Source organism: Genypterus blacodes, unplaced genomic scaffold, assembly GCF_046128005.1.
Source record: "Genypterus blacodes isolate CSIRO-AG114 ecotype Tasmania unplaced genomic scaffold, CSIRO-AGI_Gbla_v1 ptg000133l_1, whole genome shotgun sequence".
Classification (NCBI taxonomy): Eukaryota; Metazoa; Chordata; class Actinopteri; order Ophidiiformes; family Ophidiidae; genus Genypterus; species Genypterus blacodes.
In genome coordinates, this window is record NW_027466935.1 from 7,919,488 (window position 1) to 7,937,555 (window position 18,068).

General features: G+C 44.6%; 1 protein-coding gene across 1 annotated transcript; it reads right to left on the reverse strand.

Annotated features, from left to right (window-relative positions):
- Nucleotides 1–490: 490 nt before the first annotated feature.
- Nucleotides 491–8,491, reverse strand: dusp4 (dual specificity phosphatase 4). The gene is made up of 4 exons (XM_076164077.1): nucleotides 7,821–8,491; nucleotides 6,407–6,534; nucleotides 4,237–4,456; nucleotides 491–3,023 (listed from the first exon to the last, which is right to left on the reverse strand). The coding sequence occupies exons 1-4, from the start codon at nucleotides 8,188–8,190 to the stop codon at nucleotides 2,641–2,643; spliced, it is 1,101 nt and encodes a 366-aa protein (XP_076020192.1). The 5' UTR covers nucleotides 8,191–8,491; the 3' UTR covers nucleotides 491–2,640.
- Between the last annotated feature and the right edge of the window lie 9,577 nt (nucleotides 8,492–18,068).

Below are 18,068 nucleotides of genomic sequence, written 5' to 3' on the forward strand. Positions count from 1 at the left end.
TAATACGTTTTGTTCATCTATAAAATATTTTCTATCATATTCATGATTGATACGGCAACAATGCACAGTAAAACATTATTATCAATATTATTGTTTGTGATATTCTTTTTTACAATTAACTGCAAATAATTCCGAATTTTTATCAAACTTAACTAGAGCTGTTGTTATATTGTTCACCTAAGATGTATCACTTTGGATAATCTATCATCATCATAATAGCTGTTTAGTTTGTTTAGTTTTTGTCTATTTTCTATTTGATCTAAAATCAATATTTTTACATGAGGACATATATAATTTATTAACTAACCAGATAACAAATGTGAACTTGTCCCATTTTGTTCTGACGTTCACGTTTAGATCTTACAATAAAAATCTAGTATTAGTTCAAATTTATTCTTCACTGTCCTCTTAGTTTAGTTTGTCTTTCATAAATTGTGTTTGTTCCTCCATGAATTCATCATTCATCACACTTAACAATAAAAGTTGAGACTTAATTAAGAACATTGTTTATTTAACAACATATTCTTAGTAATAAATAACTGCACAGACCATTCATTCCACAATAAAATTAAGGAAAAGATCATTTTTAGATAGAAATGTCCAAGTGTAGGATTGATATTGCCATGGTGGGTAAACAGCATTGACCAGTTGGAGAGACAGATGGCTGAACAGAAATGCAGACAGACAGGTACAGAACACACACACGTGTACAAAGTATTGCGTTTTTGAGTGACTCTACTCTCTTTATCTCTTCCGTCCGCTCTCATTTTCCATGGACAAATGTCGCTATGCAGTCTAGTCAGTCCATCATTACCATGACGTGCAAATCAATCATAAATTATAAATACAGTATTGCATCAGTTCAAAGTGCTACAGAGAGAGGTGCAGACAATCTTCAAAAACAAATACAGCTTTTCTTTGCGTATGTGTGTATGTGTGTATGTGTCTTAGTCTGATGTGCGTGTGTGTTTTGTGCGTGCATCAGATCTAAAAAGCACCCATGGCTGGACTTTGTGCCTTTGGAGTAAAGAGTGTCTCAAATTTAGCCAAGTTGAAAGCAGAAATATCTCCATCCGATGACATTGTGACTTTATGATGGATTTATATGATCATTGAATGCCTCTTGTTTTTTGCATCGTAGCCGGTTGTTTGCCACGTAGAGATGAGATGTAGTAACGGTATTGCATCCCTTTAAAGTGCTAAGGACAATTGGAAAGAGAAGGGATTATATTTATGTACCATGTTACTGTGTTAATGATGCCATGGTGATTTTTATAATGGATGAGAATGGGGGGATAATTTCTGTTTCACTCTCCCTCTTTTGCTCCGAAGAGGGTTTTCCCTGACATTTGTCCTTAGTTGGCCAATATGTTAGTGTTAATTGTGCTGTAGTTCTTGGTAAAGAAAGTTACAAGAAAAGCATGGGCTTCTTGTGAGCTGGTAAGTAAACTGATTGAGTTGTTTCTTTTCCCATTTTTTGCTTTGAAAATTGCCTTTTCTGATCACTTTGGATAGGGGGGTACATTGTGTGTTTTCTAGTGTGTGTGTCGAGGGGTTGGGGGAGCAGGCCGAGGGGTTTCCTGGTCTATTTGCTGGGGGGCCCGGAGCCTTGATTTGGCATCTTCTTATTTATTTAGTCTCTTTTCAGTGAAGACATGAGGAGGAGGAGAGGAGGAGGACGGGGGGGAGGAAAAGGAATTGAGGAAAATAAAGGGATGAAAAGGAGATGAGAAGAGAGGAGGGTGTGTGTGTGTGTGTGTGTGTGTGTGTGTGTGTGTGTGTGTGTGTGTGTGTGTGTGAGTGTGAGAAGAGAGAGAGGAAGGGGATGAACGAAAGACAGGAAGCTCCGGTCTGATGGCAGCATAGCACCTGTCATCTGAAGAGGCTCCTGCTTTCTATCACATCTCTCTCTCTCTCTTCCTCTCTCTCTCTCTCTCACTCCCCCTCTCTCTCCCCTTCACCCCCTTCTTCCATCGATCTCCTTTGTCTGGCAACAGGACACCCAAAGGGGAACGAGTGAGCGGGTGCTTAAAATTCTTCCTTCCTTCCTGTGTCCATCTCCTCTCCTAAAGACCTGTCGTCTCCTTAGCAACAGAACCTGTGCTCATACTGAGCTTATTCAGTGGGTAGTCATGAATGTGTGTGTGTGTGTGTGTGTGTGTGTGTGTGAGTGTGGTCACTGCTGCTCATGCCTCTCTGTCGGTGTGTGTTTTTATGCTATGTTCACATCTTTCGGCTCCGTCTGCTGGAAGTCATTTCAGAGTGTTTCACCGCGCCTGAGTTGCGTTTCTCTGCCTGATGTGAACGTAGCATGAGTGTGTCTGCATGTCGGTGTTTGCAAGTCAGTCAAACACAAAGTCCTGAAAAGCTGTTGGTACATTTTTGGTGAATCTTGTTTAAATGGAAGAAGTGTCGTCTGCTCTCTGCACCTCTGCTCCTCTGTCAAAAATCCAGAGGATGGTTCAGTCTTGGAGATTGGGATCAGGCACCGTGATGCTTCTCAACTCTCTCCACCTTGAAAGTGTGTACGCACTGGCAGCTCTTCCAGCCAATAGCGGCCCAGTTTGTAGTCAGTTTGTGCTCAGTCTGTACTCGGTTTGTACTCAGTCATTTGAGGGGGAAGCTGCGATTCACCGTCCATCAGCAGCCGGGCGAGGTCGTGATGGGGCTGTGGTGTAAGTAAGTGGTGTTCACGACAGAAACTGGGAAGTTGAAAATGAAGGGCGAGGTGGGCGTGGTGGAGACGGCCGTCACCGCCGACTTGGGTCCGAGCAGAGGGCTCGCCGTGGCCGCCGCCTCTGCGGCGCACGACGTCGCCAAGAGCTGCGACTCAAACTGCAGCAGCTGGCCCATGAAGCTGAAGTTGGGCGAGATGATGCTGCGGCGCCGGCGCACAAACTCGAAGGCTTCGTCCAGACGCACGCGTTTCCTCTTCATCAGGTAGGCCAGGCAGATGGTGGCCGAGCGGGAGATGCCCGCCTGGCAATGAACCAGAACCCGCCCACTGGAGTCCCGTATTGAGTCTGAGGGAGAGAGAGAGAGAGAGAGGGGGTCAGAGGTTTCTATTCATTCATTTACAAATTTTCATTCAACAAAACAATGGAAGACATTTAGCCCTTTGAAGATTAATGTACTGATAATCTAAACATGTATCAACTGTGTTTAAACAGACCATTTGGCTGTACAAAGTGAGAGTAATCACATCCTGAACGCATATTCATCAGAAGCCGACTGCTGAAGGAGTTCCACTTCCTGGCCGCCACACTTTCAGCCCTTCCTGGTAAATAACCTCGAGGTGCCAAATTATCAAATCACATTTTGCTGAACAACGTGCGAGCGAAGAAATTTGAGTCATCCGCCCGCCTAACACACGCTTCCTCCCTCGTCGCACTTACGTCCTGTTTGCGCCGTCTCCAGCCATTTCAGCACCACTTAAACGCAACGCCGTAACTTCATTACAGCCAGTAATCAGATTTAGGTAATAGATTGATTTAAGCATTTCCAGCGTTCTCAGTAACCCAATTTCCTCAATGACCCGAGTGCACGCGATTACTTAGACGAACAAGTTCATATCCTAAAGCATGTGTTTCAACCTATGGCATTCCCCCCCCCCCCCCCCCCCCCCACACACACACACACAGATTTCAGGTAACTCCACCACCGCATCTGTTCACCCAGTAACAGCGGATGAGTCAGAATCTAGTCCCACAGCAGCTAAGCATGACGCATACCAGCACCTACACACACACACACACACACACACGTGGGAGTACACGCTACCTAACGCACAAGACATGGAAACTGCACGCAAAAATCCATCACCTCCCGATGTGTTGATAAATGCTCCAGCAGAGACAGAGTATTAGTTTCTGCCTTTCTTCTGCCGTCTCTCGGTGATAAATGACGACATAGATAATCTAAAATGTAAGATTATAATCTGCAATAGTTTTGGGTGAATAAATGTCTTCATAACTGGGATCTGCCGTTCATTTAATTCATAAAAGCGTTGACATATTCAGAGGAGCAGCTTGAGCCGGGACCGCGACCGTGGCTTCGTCAACAGACCGAACAGCACCGCCTACAGGACCTCACACGCATCAGCAATTTAAAGTAGCCCCGCCCACGCCACACGTGACAATCCCCCATAACGGCCCAACATTATGACCTAAAACACACCCGGAAGATGCATTTTTACTGCTACAGTCCACACACACACACACACACACACTGACTCACCAATGAATTCGATGGCCTCGGCGAACCAGGAGCTGATGTCCTCCTTGTGGTTGTCCTCCACGGGGATGCACTTGTACTGGTACGCCCCCTCGAAGTGGTTGGGGCAGTCGGACGACACGTTGAGCAGCGCCGAGATCCCGATGGCGTCCAAAACCTCTTTCTTTGACGCATGCAGGGCGCTGCCGAGGTAAAGGAACGGGAGGATCTCAACCGGGCCACCCTGAATAAAAGACAGATGGAGGGAGGATGATTAATTAATCATTTTCTTCAGCAGTGAAGCAGTGAATGAGGATGAGGAGGATGACCCATATCTGGAGGGGACACGATAGTAATTAAAGCACGTATTTGAAAAAGCTTTGACTTTTATGACGCAACTCATTCATTCATTCATTCATTCAACAGATCACTCAGAAATGACTTTAATAATTCAGTAAACCATTCACTTATGGATTTGTTGAATTATTGACCGATTGATCAGTTAATCACAGATTTAATGATTCCTTTGTTCATCCATTCTTTTATCCGTCATTATTCTGTAATTTTGTTCATTGGTTCCACTCACTCACTCACTCACTCACTCACTCACTCACAATGAAGCAGAGAGCGAAGTTGGACACATCTCACATTCATTCATTCGCCTACATATTGCTGTAATTGAATTAGCTGTGATAATCGTGGAACAGCAGCTGATTACTCTCTGTGTGATTGATACGGGTCATTTGGGTGCAGGAAGTTATTGTGGTTGTGTCTCTTATGGAAACAAAAACCACCCGACTGGTCACTGGACTCTTTTCGTCGAATGCATTACGTTGGAACATCCAGATCCACTTTTTCTGCGGCAGTGATGTCATTTTTCTGTGAAGTCCTCGTCCTCGGAAAATCACTTCCACTCGGTAACCGACGTGTGTTTGCAGCTGCTGTGGCGTCGACAAAGACGCACTGTGCTGCCATGTTAGGTACATCAGTTCCTTGCTCGGGGAACGTACTCATCACTTATCTATCTTCCATCCTAAAATTCATCCTCCTCATCTTCATCATGGTTACATAAAATATATACAAGCCTACACTGTAAACACACACAATGCTGCCACTGTCTGCATCGAAAACATAAACCTTTCACTCTCAAATGCCTGTATTTGTTTCAGATTATGTTATGTAATGAGTTTTTTTTTTTTTTTTTTTTTTCATGCACTGAATTTAAGAGGTCAGCTGTTTGTGGGTCTATACCGGTAGTGGGACTTATTGACGAGGACTTAGTGTGTTTATGTCACTGCCGCTGACGACCTCAGTACTGACACAGTGTCAGGAAACGATCGATACTGCTAAGAGATGTAATGGGAGGAGGAGGGGGTGGAGGGGAGAGAGAGAGAGAGAGAGAGAGAGAGACCCCATGTTTGTGCAGCAGCAGCAAGCCGAGCTAACTACGCTGTTAACACTGTCAGAGAGAATGTAAAGCCTCCGTTTGGAACAAAACAACAGCGCAAGCGTTTCCCTCAGACAACGTGGTCGAGCCTATTTAGCATTTCAGTTTACTGCACAGAGGCTCGATTGTTTGCGTCGCTCCGCTCATGTGAGTCGAAAGGAATTCAACCTAAAGCCCATGTGACTGTAACTGCTGTATGAAATCTGCCTGCCTCAAACAGCAGAGGAGCCAGCAGAGCAGGTCACAGGTCACAGGCCACAGGAAGTGACACAAGTCTGGTCTCTGCAAAAATGCCTCTCATAGACCAAACTAGACATGTTAATATATGTTAATTTATACTTAAAGTGGCTTATTGCAGCATTAATGGGAATTAGGGGCCCGGGAAAATGAATAAGAGGTCACACGTTTGAAACCCTGCACCGGATGGTAAAATGTGGTCGGGTGAATGTGTGACTGTCAAATTGCCCTTGAGCAAGGCAGTTAACCCACAGTTGCTGTTGTGTTTGCACTTAGTCGTCTCAATGTTTGCAAGTGAAATCAGCTCGCACGTGATGAATAGCCGTTTGTCTGTTTGGTTGCAGGGAAGTGAAAGGAAGTAATAAATAATTACACTTAATTGCTAAACTGCAAACCACACAGGCTGAGTTGTTTGCTTTTGGTGCCTACTAGTTGTTTGCTTTTGGTTTGACTGTTTGTCAGAGTAAATAAAGACATTATAGAGACACGAGTTTGGACTTTGTGTCTTACCTGGTCGTGGTGTGGCGTCCCACAAGACGAGCACGAGGAATCGATGCTGGACTGGCTGGTGAGGGACGCTAAAGATTTGGTCCTCAAACAAAACTCGGGGTATTCCATGAAAAACTTGTCATATCCTCCTGGAGAAGAGAAGAGGAGAAGGGAAGATTTAATATTCAGATTCCTATACACAGCACAGATGGGTCAATGAATTGTTTTGATGATGGAGGACTACAGGATGTTGTTAAAGGGAATATGTTAAGACATTTAGACACACAGACAGACAGAGATGAAGTCACTCTACTGAACCTCACAAACACACTTTAGCACTGCAGAGGGATTATTTAAATCGTCTATTTGAGGCGTGGAAACGGTTCGGGGATGATTCAGATCCTGGATGTTCTTTTTTCTCCGTAACAGACAGGTTTAGTTTAGTCCCCCTGACCTCATGCAGGCCGTGAAGCCATTTCATTCCATCATTTTCTCCTTTCTATACATCTGCAGGCCCACCTCTACTCCCTGCATCTCAGGGATCAAAGAAGATTAACTCCACATTAACTAAACGTCTCCTTTATGGACTGTTTTCATACACACGTCTGTGTTGAAAGGCATCTGCGTCATTAGGTTGCATAGAAAAATGCGCCACAGCTTGCAGGAGCTTTGGTTTTCAGATTTACTGCAGTCTAAATATAGTCCGCTCGGTAAACAGGCTGTTGAGTTTAGGTTTTACTGCTTCCCATCTGTGATTTACCCTGAGCAAATCATTTCTGAAACCATCATGTTGGTCCCTTTGGTTGGATGTTTGGCGTGTGTGCATCAGCATTACCTCATTCACTCAGCTCCTGGCCTGTTGGTCTATTTGTGAGTGTGTGAAAGTGTGTGTATGTACGCTATCAAAATGACACCAAAGAATAAAAATAGAGCACTCAGGCGTTATCACAAAGACATTTCAGAACCTGGTTCATCAACGAATGAGCCGTCACAACCAGCATAAGTGTGTCCTAGACTCAATAAAATGATTATTATTGTTCTGTATTTATTTATCTTTATTGTCTGATTTAAGACTGAATTAAATTCTAGCAGTGCCTTCATGACAAGACTGATCTTTAAATAAGAATTGATCAAATAATCACAATAAAATGATCTAAGATTGAAGTTTATACATCAATTGTCTCTCTCACATTGCTATTGTTGTTATTATTCGTATTATTCTCTTATAATTAGAGTATTCTAACGCCTCTTTGCTATCTGATATAAAGATTATTCCAAGAATGAACCACCAATCATCAGCAGTTAAAAGCTTCCGTTCCCTCATAAAGGTTAAATCCGCACACTAAACGCTCATGAATGTGACTTGTGTGAGCCCAGCCGTGTGTGTTCCGCCTCATGTTCCACCTGCAGGGGAGCCGCCGGAGCGCACATGTACCTTTGAGCAGGTAGATGTCGGTGCCGGCGCAGTCTCCGCACAGCGCGTTGACCACCACGTTGACGGTGCTGTCCTCCTTCACCGCGTCAGACTCCGGCGTCCTCTCGTCGTACAGCACCACGGCTGAGTAAAGTCCGGAGCGCAGGCGGCCCCGGACCTCCTCGTCCCCGGCGAGGATCTGGTCCATGCTGAGCACGGAGCCTTTCGCTCTGCGGCGGACGATGGTGTTGCAGCGGGCGTTGACGGAGCCGCGGATGTGCCCGGCACTGAAGGCGAGGAAGGAGCGGCAGTCCAGTAGCAGACACTTGGCGCTGTCGTCCCGCAGGAGCCGCTTCAGCACCGTGCATTCCATGTCGCACAGGTCCTCCATAGCGCCTCTTTGTCAGCTAGTGTGTGTGTGTCGCTTTGGCTGTCTGTAATCTCTCTCTCGCTCGCTCTCGCTCTCTCGCGCTCTCTCTCTCTCTTTGCCCCCCACCACTTCGGCGCACGGATCCTGCGGTGATTCCCCTCCTCCTCCTCTTCCTCTTCCTCCTCCTCCTCCTCTACCTCCGCACCTCCTCTCTCCGGGAGCTCATTGTACCGCTCTAGATTTACGCACAGCCCGGTCACTCTTTCTGTCCCTCTCTCCTCTAGACTCTCTTCTCTTTTACGTTTTTTTTCTCTCTCGATTTTTTTTTATGAATGGGCGATGGCGTCATGCTGCAGGCGACGTCAACCGACGGCAGCCAATGACAAAGCGTCCAGCTCCCCCGTCCCCCCGTCCCTCCGTCCCTCCTCTATGGTTCATTCATGGGAAAAAAAAGGGGCAGACATCAATGAAACGAGAGCCGGTGATGATGATGAGGAGGGTGAGGATGATGAGGGCGATGAAGATGGAGATTGGAGTCCGTGGGGCGTAGAGGCGAGTTGGGCACAGGCACTGGCGCATGTGTTAACCCGTTCATGACCACACTCCAAACACCGCGGTGAGGTTTCAGTATCACACTGAGCTGTAAATGTGGAAATGATAATAAAATCAATAACACTGGGATAATGGGACAGTCAGTCAACCGGATAACCCAGTTTGGCAAAGATCAACCAAAAACCAAGCCATCGCCTAGTTACCTAGCAGGCAGGCAGGGTTGATTTCAAATTGACAACATTATTATTTATTATCACATCTTTAAAAGTAAAGCTTATCAAATGTAGTTCAATCTAAATATATGTCTTCATTTCAGAAGTGTTGGCCTAAACCTTCTGTCTGATGCTGGTATAAGGCTTCAATTGGATGCGCTTATGCATGTGAGTGTGTGTGTGTGTGTAAGCCTGCAAACGGAACACAATTTGCATCTTCTATTACACATCCTTAGTGAGCGTGCTCAGGTATTTGCATGATATCATTTCCATGGTTACAGGATGAGAGAGCAGCACAGCGGCACACAGACAGAACCAAAGTACAAACATTATGCTTCATCATCCTCACAGGTTTGTTATGAACGAGGCTCTGAAGTGTGTGTGTGTGTGTGTGTGTGTGTGTAGCAGCTGGTGTTTGAATCGTGTGAGTGTGACACAAAGACGTTTGAGTTAGGTTTTAGATTGTGTATGTGAGTGCGTGTCTGTGTGATATGCAGATGCACACCAGGTCACATTGGAATCAGTTGTAACCACAATTATTCAACCTACAGACCGACCCCAGTGAACTAAACCAAATTGGAATATGTTGCTCTGCCTGGAGACAGAAAATACTCTTAAAGAAATTGGCAGATGTGTGTGTGTGTGTGTGTGTGTGTGTGTGTGTGTGTGTGTGTGTGCGTGTGTGTGCGTGTGTGTTTGCTCTTTGTGTGGACACAAAGTGTGAACAGTCAACGGCACCACTGCAGCAAAAATAATGTATGAAAAGGCCTTGGGGTGGTTCAGAGAGTGAGAAAAAGAGAGAATGTGTTTGTGTGTGAGTGTGTCAGAGAGTGAGAGAGAGGTGATGATGAAGAGGAAGAATAAGAGAGAGAAAAGAGGAAGAGAGAGGAATAAAGGGCGAAAGTGAGGAGGAAGCAAAGGAGACGTGCGTGAGAGAGGAGCAGTGTGAGTGATGGAAAAACACCAGTCATGAGAGAGAGAGAGAGAAAGAGAGAGAGAGAGAGCGAGATAGAGAGAGAGAGGGGGGGGATGAATGAAGAAGAGATGACTGCAAGATTGTGGCCTCAAACACACACACACAAACACACACACACACACAGACACTACGTCACACTACTACCAAAACCCCAAACAACGCCTCACACAGACAAGATGGTGCCGCTGTTCCGTGGCAACAAGGGAGATGTGTGGGGGGTGGAGACTGAGGGGCAGAGCTGCAACGCGATTGGTCAGGAAGAGACGCTGCGCTGATGACACCAACCATTTCCCCCCCCCCCCCCCTCCTCTCCATCCATTCATCCCCCCTGCAAACCCTCACATTCATGCCGTCATCCATCAATATGAGTACGAGTACGACAGCAGGAGAGAGACAGACAGAAAAACAGTCAGACAGACAGACTCTCTTCCTCCATTTTACTTGTTTCTCCCTCACACACCATCAATATCACTACATATCATGGAGTCCACCAAGGTTGCAAAATCAAAATAAAGAAAAGGTAAATCAGAGTGTGTGTGCCTGCATGTGTGTGTGTGTGTGTGTGTGTGTGTGTGTATAATAAATCTGTCCTAACTCTTTAATCCCATAATCCACTGAGTATGACTTAACAGGGCGCAGGCAGCCACATTTTCATGAATGAGTTTATGTTCTTTGTGGTGTTTGAGAGAGAGAGAGAGAGAGAGAGAGAGAGGAAGAGGAAGAGAGACAGAACATCAGAGGATGTGAGAAAAATGAGAGGTAGAGATGCAATAGGACATAAAGATGAGAGAGACAGAAAGTAGAAGTAGAGAGAGAGAAAGGCGGAGAGGTAGACAGATAGCGAGAGAGACACAGACAGAGCGGGGGCGAGAGGCAGACAGGAAGTGAGAGCGTGAGGGGAGGGGGAGGGGAGGGGGGGGGGGCAGTTTGGAGCAGATCCATATTCCCTCTGTGAGAGATGTTGATACTCTCAGCACAGGCAGGAGTTCTTGTAGGTTAAGCTGCGAGCTGCGTGACCTGCGACCTTTCCAGCGTAGCCGTCGGATAAGAACGTTGTTTTTCTGTCTCGCTCTCCTACCGGTGAACTAAAACCGGAGTAAAGCTCAAGTGAGCGATCGGAGGACAGATAAATATTAAAGCTTCATTGGCGGGGTTAAGTTTACATGTTGGATGAACTTTATTCATATAAAACTATTAAATACTCTCATTTAATTACTAACTTCTGAAAGAGTTTGCTTTATTGGCTTTTTATGTTTGCTTATTTCTGTTTAGTTCTTCAGCTTGTCTGCTTTATTCTTGTCACCTGAGCCTATTTGGATCATTTATTTGCTCTGATTATTGTTATAATTGTATTACATTCAAAATTTAGCACACAAGTATTCAAACAGTATTGTAATCTTTCCATTGTACATGATTGATAGTTTCATGTGTATTTGTGGCTGCGTGTCAGTTTGCTGTCGTGTTTGTCCGCTTCCTGTTTGTGGAGACTGTGTGAGTTAATGAATCATGAAACTAGAAGGTCGTTTCAATGGTTAAACTTACTAAACACACACACGCATGCACAGACACACTCACACTCACACTCACACTCACACACGTGTACAATATTGCTTGTTTACTCTCACTGGTCACTGTGGAGGCAGAACCTTTACCTCCCTGTTTGGACACGAAGGCGTCACCTCCTTCTTTCTACGTGACCTCTGACCTGAATAACCTTCAGTTAGGAAAACATGTGTTTACCTTGTAACCCAACCAAGACAACAGACAACCAATCACTGGAAAATAGAATTAAAGGAAGAAAAGAAGGCCGATGGATGAAGACAGAAAGCATGTATGAAAATAAATCAATAAATAAAAATATTAAAATATATTTATAAGGGCTTAAATACATCTTTTTGAAATAAATGTAATATTAAAAAATAAATAAAGCTGCTGTACTGAAACACTTATATGTACACATATATCCAAAGTCACTATGTATACATGCAAAATTTTACTATTTGTTCCATTGTTTTTGTGCTGTAATTAAGGTAAAGTTGCAAAAGTAAACGTGACACGTCCCTTAACTGGAGTCGGAACAGAGGAAATGGTGTCACTTCATCCTCTTTCTCTCTCTCTGTCGCTCCCACACACACACACACATACACACATACACACACACACACACACACACACACACACACACACACACACAACCAAACCACGCCACTGAAACCTCCCGGCCCGCTTTGCATAGTCAAATCCACACAGGACGAAACGGTGAGATCATATTCAAAGCTATTCATATTTTACTCAAACATCTTCACCCGGGAGGTTTGTGTGAAGCCAGACATTCCTGTGTTAAACACACAAAGGTTTAAACCGAACAAACATTATGTGGTGCGTTTTAAACATCGCTGATAATGCAAATATTGTTTTAGTTGATGAGAACAGTAGGGAGGTTTAGAGTGGACCGAGTGTTCCTCCACACGTACACGCCTCTCATGGACAGATTAGACGTGAAGCCGGGCTGCTCGTGTTTATGTTGGGGAGTCTGTGTAATGTACAGGCAGCTGGTGAGGAAAGGTGCAGGTGGCAGAGAAGAAGGAGTCATGTCAGGTGAGTGCGCCACTGCTTTAAAGCCACAATCATGGTTACCAGCCAGCAGCCAAACATAACCATTGCATGCATCTACACTTTAATGATCTAGTGTGGCCCAGAATTTATCAATCAACCCTCAATCTCAAAACAAACACAAAGAATAAAAGTCCCCCCTTTTTCCTATTTTTAGATGATTTACAGCATTGGCTCACTTCATCTCAAAGAGGCGGTGAATAGTATAAGGAGGATTATCTGCTGTGTGTGTGTGTGTGTGTGTGTGTGTATGTGTGTGTGTGAGAGAAAGAGAGAGAGAGAGAGAGAGAGAGAGAGAGAGAGAGAGAGAGAGTGTTTGTATCTAACATGTGGCACTTTTTTAAGTAGTACAGGCTTAGGGATTAAAGACAGGAAACAGACTGCCGTTGACTACATTTCTACATCTGTACACACACACACACACACACACACACACACAAACACACACACACACACACACACACACACTTCCTTATGTGCCTTTGTCCTTCAGATAAGTTTGGTAAACTCTTGACGCAAAAGTAAAACTCTCACATGCGCCTGACTCACACACACACACACACACACACACACACACAGCTACAGCCACTATCTCTCTGTGTTTAAGCTGACACACACGCTGACGTCATTAATTTGTCACATTTATGTTTTGAAATAACAGATAACCGACTGATACAAAAATTGTGGTTACTATGGAAACAAGTGGGGCACATATGATTGGTAAAGTACAAAAGCAAACACACAGGAATGGAGAGCAGAATGTTGCGCAATTCAGTTTCTTCCACTGTGCTTACTCAGAACAGAAATGTGGAAACAACACCCGAATGAGCGGGGGGGAGGGAGGGAGGAGGGGTGAATCAGAGGAAGACAGGAGATGAATGGGGGAGGAAAGAGAGGAAGTGGAGTGTCCTTGTTAATGTGACACTGTCACATTTGAGTGATTGGATTTCCTGTGTGTGTGTCGGTGTGTGTGTGAGTGAGTACGGTCATTGCCCAATTGCCTGACAACTAACAAGGCTACACTTACACAAAACACACTCAAACACACGCTGAAGGATCTAACTCAAGGCTCCGCTTGTTATCACCGTCCACCAGCGTCCAAGCAGCTGACTGACATTCTTCTCCTCTCCTCCCTGTGAGCCTCCATAGAGCCTGCAGGAGCTATGCTACGCTAACATACACACCTGCAAACACATGTATGACACTGTGACACCGGCGTGCCTCGCGTTTACGCCACGTAGCATGAGCGCAAGCCCCACCCACATTTCCTGGCTACACCAATCCGCTTTAACATCAGCAAACGGCAAATCGCAACTGTAGCTCATGTTTACGAAATGATTGCACTTTGGCTTCTTGTTGGAAAGCATCAGTTTGCTTTGTTTCATACTTTATAAATGTAAATATGCGAGAATTAAGAGGTCACTTTGTAAATTGGGAGCTATTTTCTGCATTAGTCTGGGTTACTATGACAACAGTGAAAATCTTACAATGTGTCTGTGTGTGTGTGTGTGTGTCTCACAGTAAGCTGATGGGAGAGAGAGAGTTTAATAGTGATGGGAGAATTCATTTAAATTTTGCCTCAAACTGAATCATCTTGATGCGTTTCACCACACGACACCAAGATGACGTCATGTCCTGCGGGACGTTTCTCTAGTAATTTCCTTACTTGTTTCTGAAGAACGTTGCGGTTATGAAAGCTGCGTTCGTGTCGCCCACACACACTGTGGTACCAGTATTTACCCGTAATCAAACTCCACCTGCACACACACACACACACACACACACACACACACACACAGAGCTGTTTCAAACTCCCACTATTCCTACATGAGCCAAAACATATTTTAGATTCATGAGAAACTAAAGCCGTTAACTTGGAATGTGGTGAAAGAGTTTCAAAGAAGATAAGGGAAAGATTCGGTAACAGTTGGTTATTGGAAGCAATCCCAGCAATGAGATAAATACGAGGATGCAGTGGAGGATGGTTAGCAACTGAGAGATTAGGCCGATTTTTAAACTCTTTCCCTTCCAAAAACCCTTTTGCTAACAGAGTTGTTCTCGAGTTAAATTTAGTCTTAATCTACCGGCATCAGATCACAATGTAGAGGCATAAAAGTGACACATCCCAGTAAAATTAAACTATCTTGCACCTCTGACTAAATTTCTGACTTAATCTTACCCAACAAACTGGGAAGTTCCCTGGAAGTCGAGCTCCTCGCTTATTTTCTAAAGAAATATATCTTTCCATTGATTTGGAGTGACAGGTGTGGGATGAGGCAGCTTTCTGGAACATCCCCGCCTTCTCTCCCTTTTTCTGGGGAAAACTGTTGAGGAAAGACACCTGATGAAGAATGCAAAGTGTGTGAGACAGCAGAAGGTTTAACTGGAGCCAGGTGGCGTATCATGTCAGCCCACGCCACAGCGCTCCGCCACTCGTCTGATGTGACAGAATCAAGTGGTAACCTTTACAAATACAAAGGCTTCTTTAACTCTAAATGCTTCTCTGAGGAGCTTTCCCCCCTCCCGCTGTAATCTCAATGAAACCATTAAACGTGAGGGTGAAAGGCTTCATTATAAATGTTTGGGAAAGCACAGATTGCTCTTCATCTTAAATCTCTTCAGTTCATTTGATACCAAAAGCGTATGCGTGTGTAATCACTTGTTTGCCCACCAGCTGTGTTGTTTGACTGATAGGAAATTTCCCAATGAGGATGCTTCTGAAATGAGTTACAATTATTATTAATTGACTACTATTAACTCAAAGCGTTGAAGATGGTGCGACCTGCTTTAAAGCTACACTTCACACATGAGGTACATGCAGATTTAGTTATAAAGATAATGACAGATAATGACAGACAATGGTGATAAATGCGATTGTAGTTTGCGCCGATAGTATCGATTTGGGTGTGAGGCTCCTCTGCACCCTTAAGCACGTGAAATGTGGTGGAGTGAGGCCGGAAAAGTGTGTGAATTACGCTCTGGAGTGAAAAGAAGACTATTGGAAAACGTGGCCTGACCTCCTAATTCAAACTTTGTGAGCCCTGAGAGAGAAACAAGCCATCTATTGTTGTCTGAGTATCTGAGTGTGTTGAGAAGGCCGCTTTCCTAAGAGCTGAGGATAAACACACTCTGTGACATGACGGAAACGGCACAGATTTACTGGGAAACCAAGTGTGTCCGGTTGGTGCTCTGTTTGGGCCGCTGCTTCCTGTGGTGTGTGTGTGTGTGTGTGTGTGTGTGTATGAAAGATTGTGTGTATGGTGGAGGCGTACAGTTTAATCATCAGTTAATCCAGGGATGGAGGTCAATCGTCCAGCTGGTCCAAATGGAAACATAGCGACTGCAAAAACATGGCAGCCTGTTCCATAAAATGTCAAATTTGAGCATAGTTTGATAAAAAATACAAACAATATGCACGACAAAGACAAATCTGTTCCCCTTAAAGTATGACAAGGTCACTTTGGTCTCAAATGCATCAAGTAAGCTGAAGAAGAATATCAGCGTTCTGTTGTGTGGATGTTCAGTCTGTTCAGTTCAAAATGATGCAAACGCCAAGTGCACCTACACACACGCCTACACACTCCTTCCCAATCCCGCCTCCTGTTCCACCCTCGCTCCCTTTGTGCTATAGGCGAGCGAGGGAGGAAGAATCAAGCATCAGCAGAGAAAGAACCACCCGCCGCCAAAAAACAGGTCAAGTGTCGTTCAGCGATGTCGAAACGAACGCCCGCAGTCCCGAGAAGTGGAGGGAGAGTGGGAGAGAGTGTTTAAAAGGCAGAGTGAGTGAGAGTGTGGCTGTATTGTGCTCTCACACACACTCACCTGTCTCCTCGCTCTCTCTCATTCAGAGTGCGGTCAACAGTCGCAGCTTAGAGGGGGGAAAAAACGTTTTTATTCCGAAACAAATAATGAGTCACAGGAGGGCGACGGCTTTAGTCCCAAAATAGTCTTAATCATTGTTTCAATCAGGTTTCAAAAGCACTTTTACTGAAAGGCCTGTATTGTTGCTTCACTCAGCTCAAACTATTTCAGTCATACTTTATGGAACCTGGAAATCCGTTTATTTAAAAGTAAAAATGTGTTTTGGCCTCACTATTGTACCCTCTCTTATTTACGAACTCTCATGCCTGTTGTGGACTTGAAGTTGCACCAAACACATTCAGCAAACTGCTCAAAAGCTCTTCTAGGTAACTTCATTGGCTTTCTTCGGGGGGTGAGAGGCTGGAATAATGTCACGGTTTGACCAGTGGCCTGTTTTTCACCCTGCAACAAATGATTCCAGTCTTTTATGTGGAGCAGCAGGCGATGCTCCTGAGGGCTGAAGCCGAGCGGTGGTGCGGCGCTCAGCAGCAGAGGGAAGATGAATGAGACAATTAAACGGTGCTTGATGGCACCTCTGTGACTAATGGCTTCTCCTTCCTGCCTGTCTGAGCACAAACAAACACACTGTAGTAAAGGGGAAGGATGTGAGGGAGAGAGAGAGAGAGAGAGAGAGAGAGAGAGAGAGAGAGAGAGAGAGAGAGAGAGAGAGAGAGAGAGAGAGAGAGAGAGAGAGGAGATGCGGTGGTGATGCGGTAGTGATGCGGATGTGCCTGAGTGTTTGGTGAGAGAATTGAAGAGCATTTATTTATGACCTATGTTCATCATGACTTGCTTACTCACTGTGCACACACACACACACATACACACACACACACTTCCTCTCTCTCTAAGTGTCCACTTTATTAGGTACACCTGTCCAACCTAATGCATTGCAGCTCTACAGTAAAGGCCCATGTCATCTAGGGGTCACACTGATGCTGACAATTGATGAAATTTGTCCATCAATTTTTTTTAATTACATTTTCATTCTTTTGATTAAGGATGTGATTTGTTTAGCTGAAGTCGTCAGCGAGGTGGTGCTTGTGTGTGTTTGTATGTATGTGGGCGATGAAATTGTAGATTGTAGGATTGTCTTTGAGTATTGAGTGTGTGTGTGTGTGTGTGTGTGTGTGTGTGTGTGTGTGTGTGTGTGCATATAACTAACCCGTGAAGTGAAATCATAAAGGGAAGAAGTAAAATCCTTGTTTACTTCCTGCCTGGATCACTTCCTAGCTTTCGTCAAGGCGACGAGCTAAAGGTTGACTGTAGTGTGATTGTAAAAATAAAGAGGGGATATTACAAAACAACTTATACTTATATTTACTGTGACTCCTGTGTATGTGTGTGTGTGTGTGTGGCGGGGGGGGGGGTTCTTACTTCCTGTTATATACACCACGTTAAAGGCCAACAGTCCACTGGGAGTGAATAGGAGAGAGTCCTATGGTAATGATCTGTGCTCATTAAAACTGACCTCAGGCTTTGTTCTGCCATCTGGGTACACTGTCCTACCTCCTGTTAGGTGTGTGTGTGTGTGTGTGTGTGTGTGTGTGTGTGTGTGTGTGTGTGTGTGTGTGTGTGTGTGTGGGCAAGATTTACTTAGTCTCACATTTCTGAATTAAGTACACTGATGTGAATATCATTTTATATATTTTCTTTACTTATTTCTGTCATTTTTGGCTTCATTT

What these genes read in the sequence shown, in the direction of transcription:
- dusp4 (XM_076164077.1), bottom strand. Translation starts at nt 8,190, where the DNA reads ATGGAGGACCTGTGCGACATGGAATGCACGGTGCTGAAGCGGCTCCTG. An exon ending in CGACATCTACCTGCTCAAAG is followed by an intron (nt 6,535 to 7,820) that starts GTACATGTGCGC and finishes TCTCTTCTCCAG; the next exon opens with GAGGATATGACAAGTTTTTC. An exon ending in CGAGGCCATCGAATTCATTG is followed by an intron (nt 3,024 to 4,236) that starts GTGAGTCAGTGT and finishes TCTCTCCCTCAG; the next exon opens with ACTCAATACGGGACTCCAGT.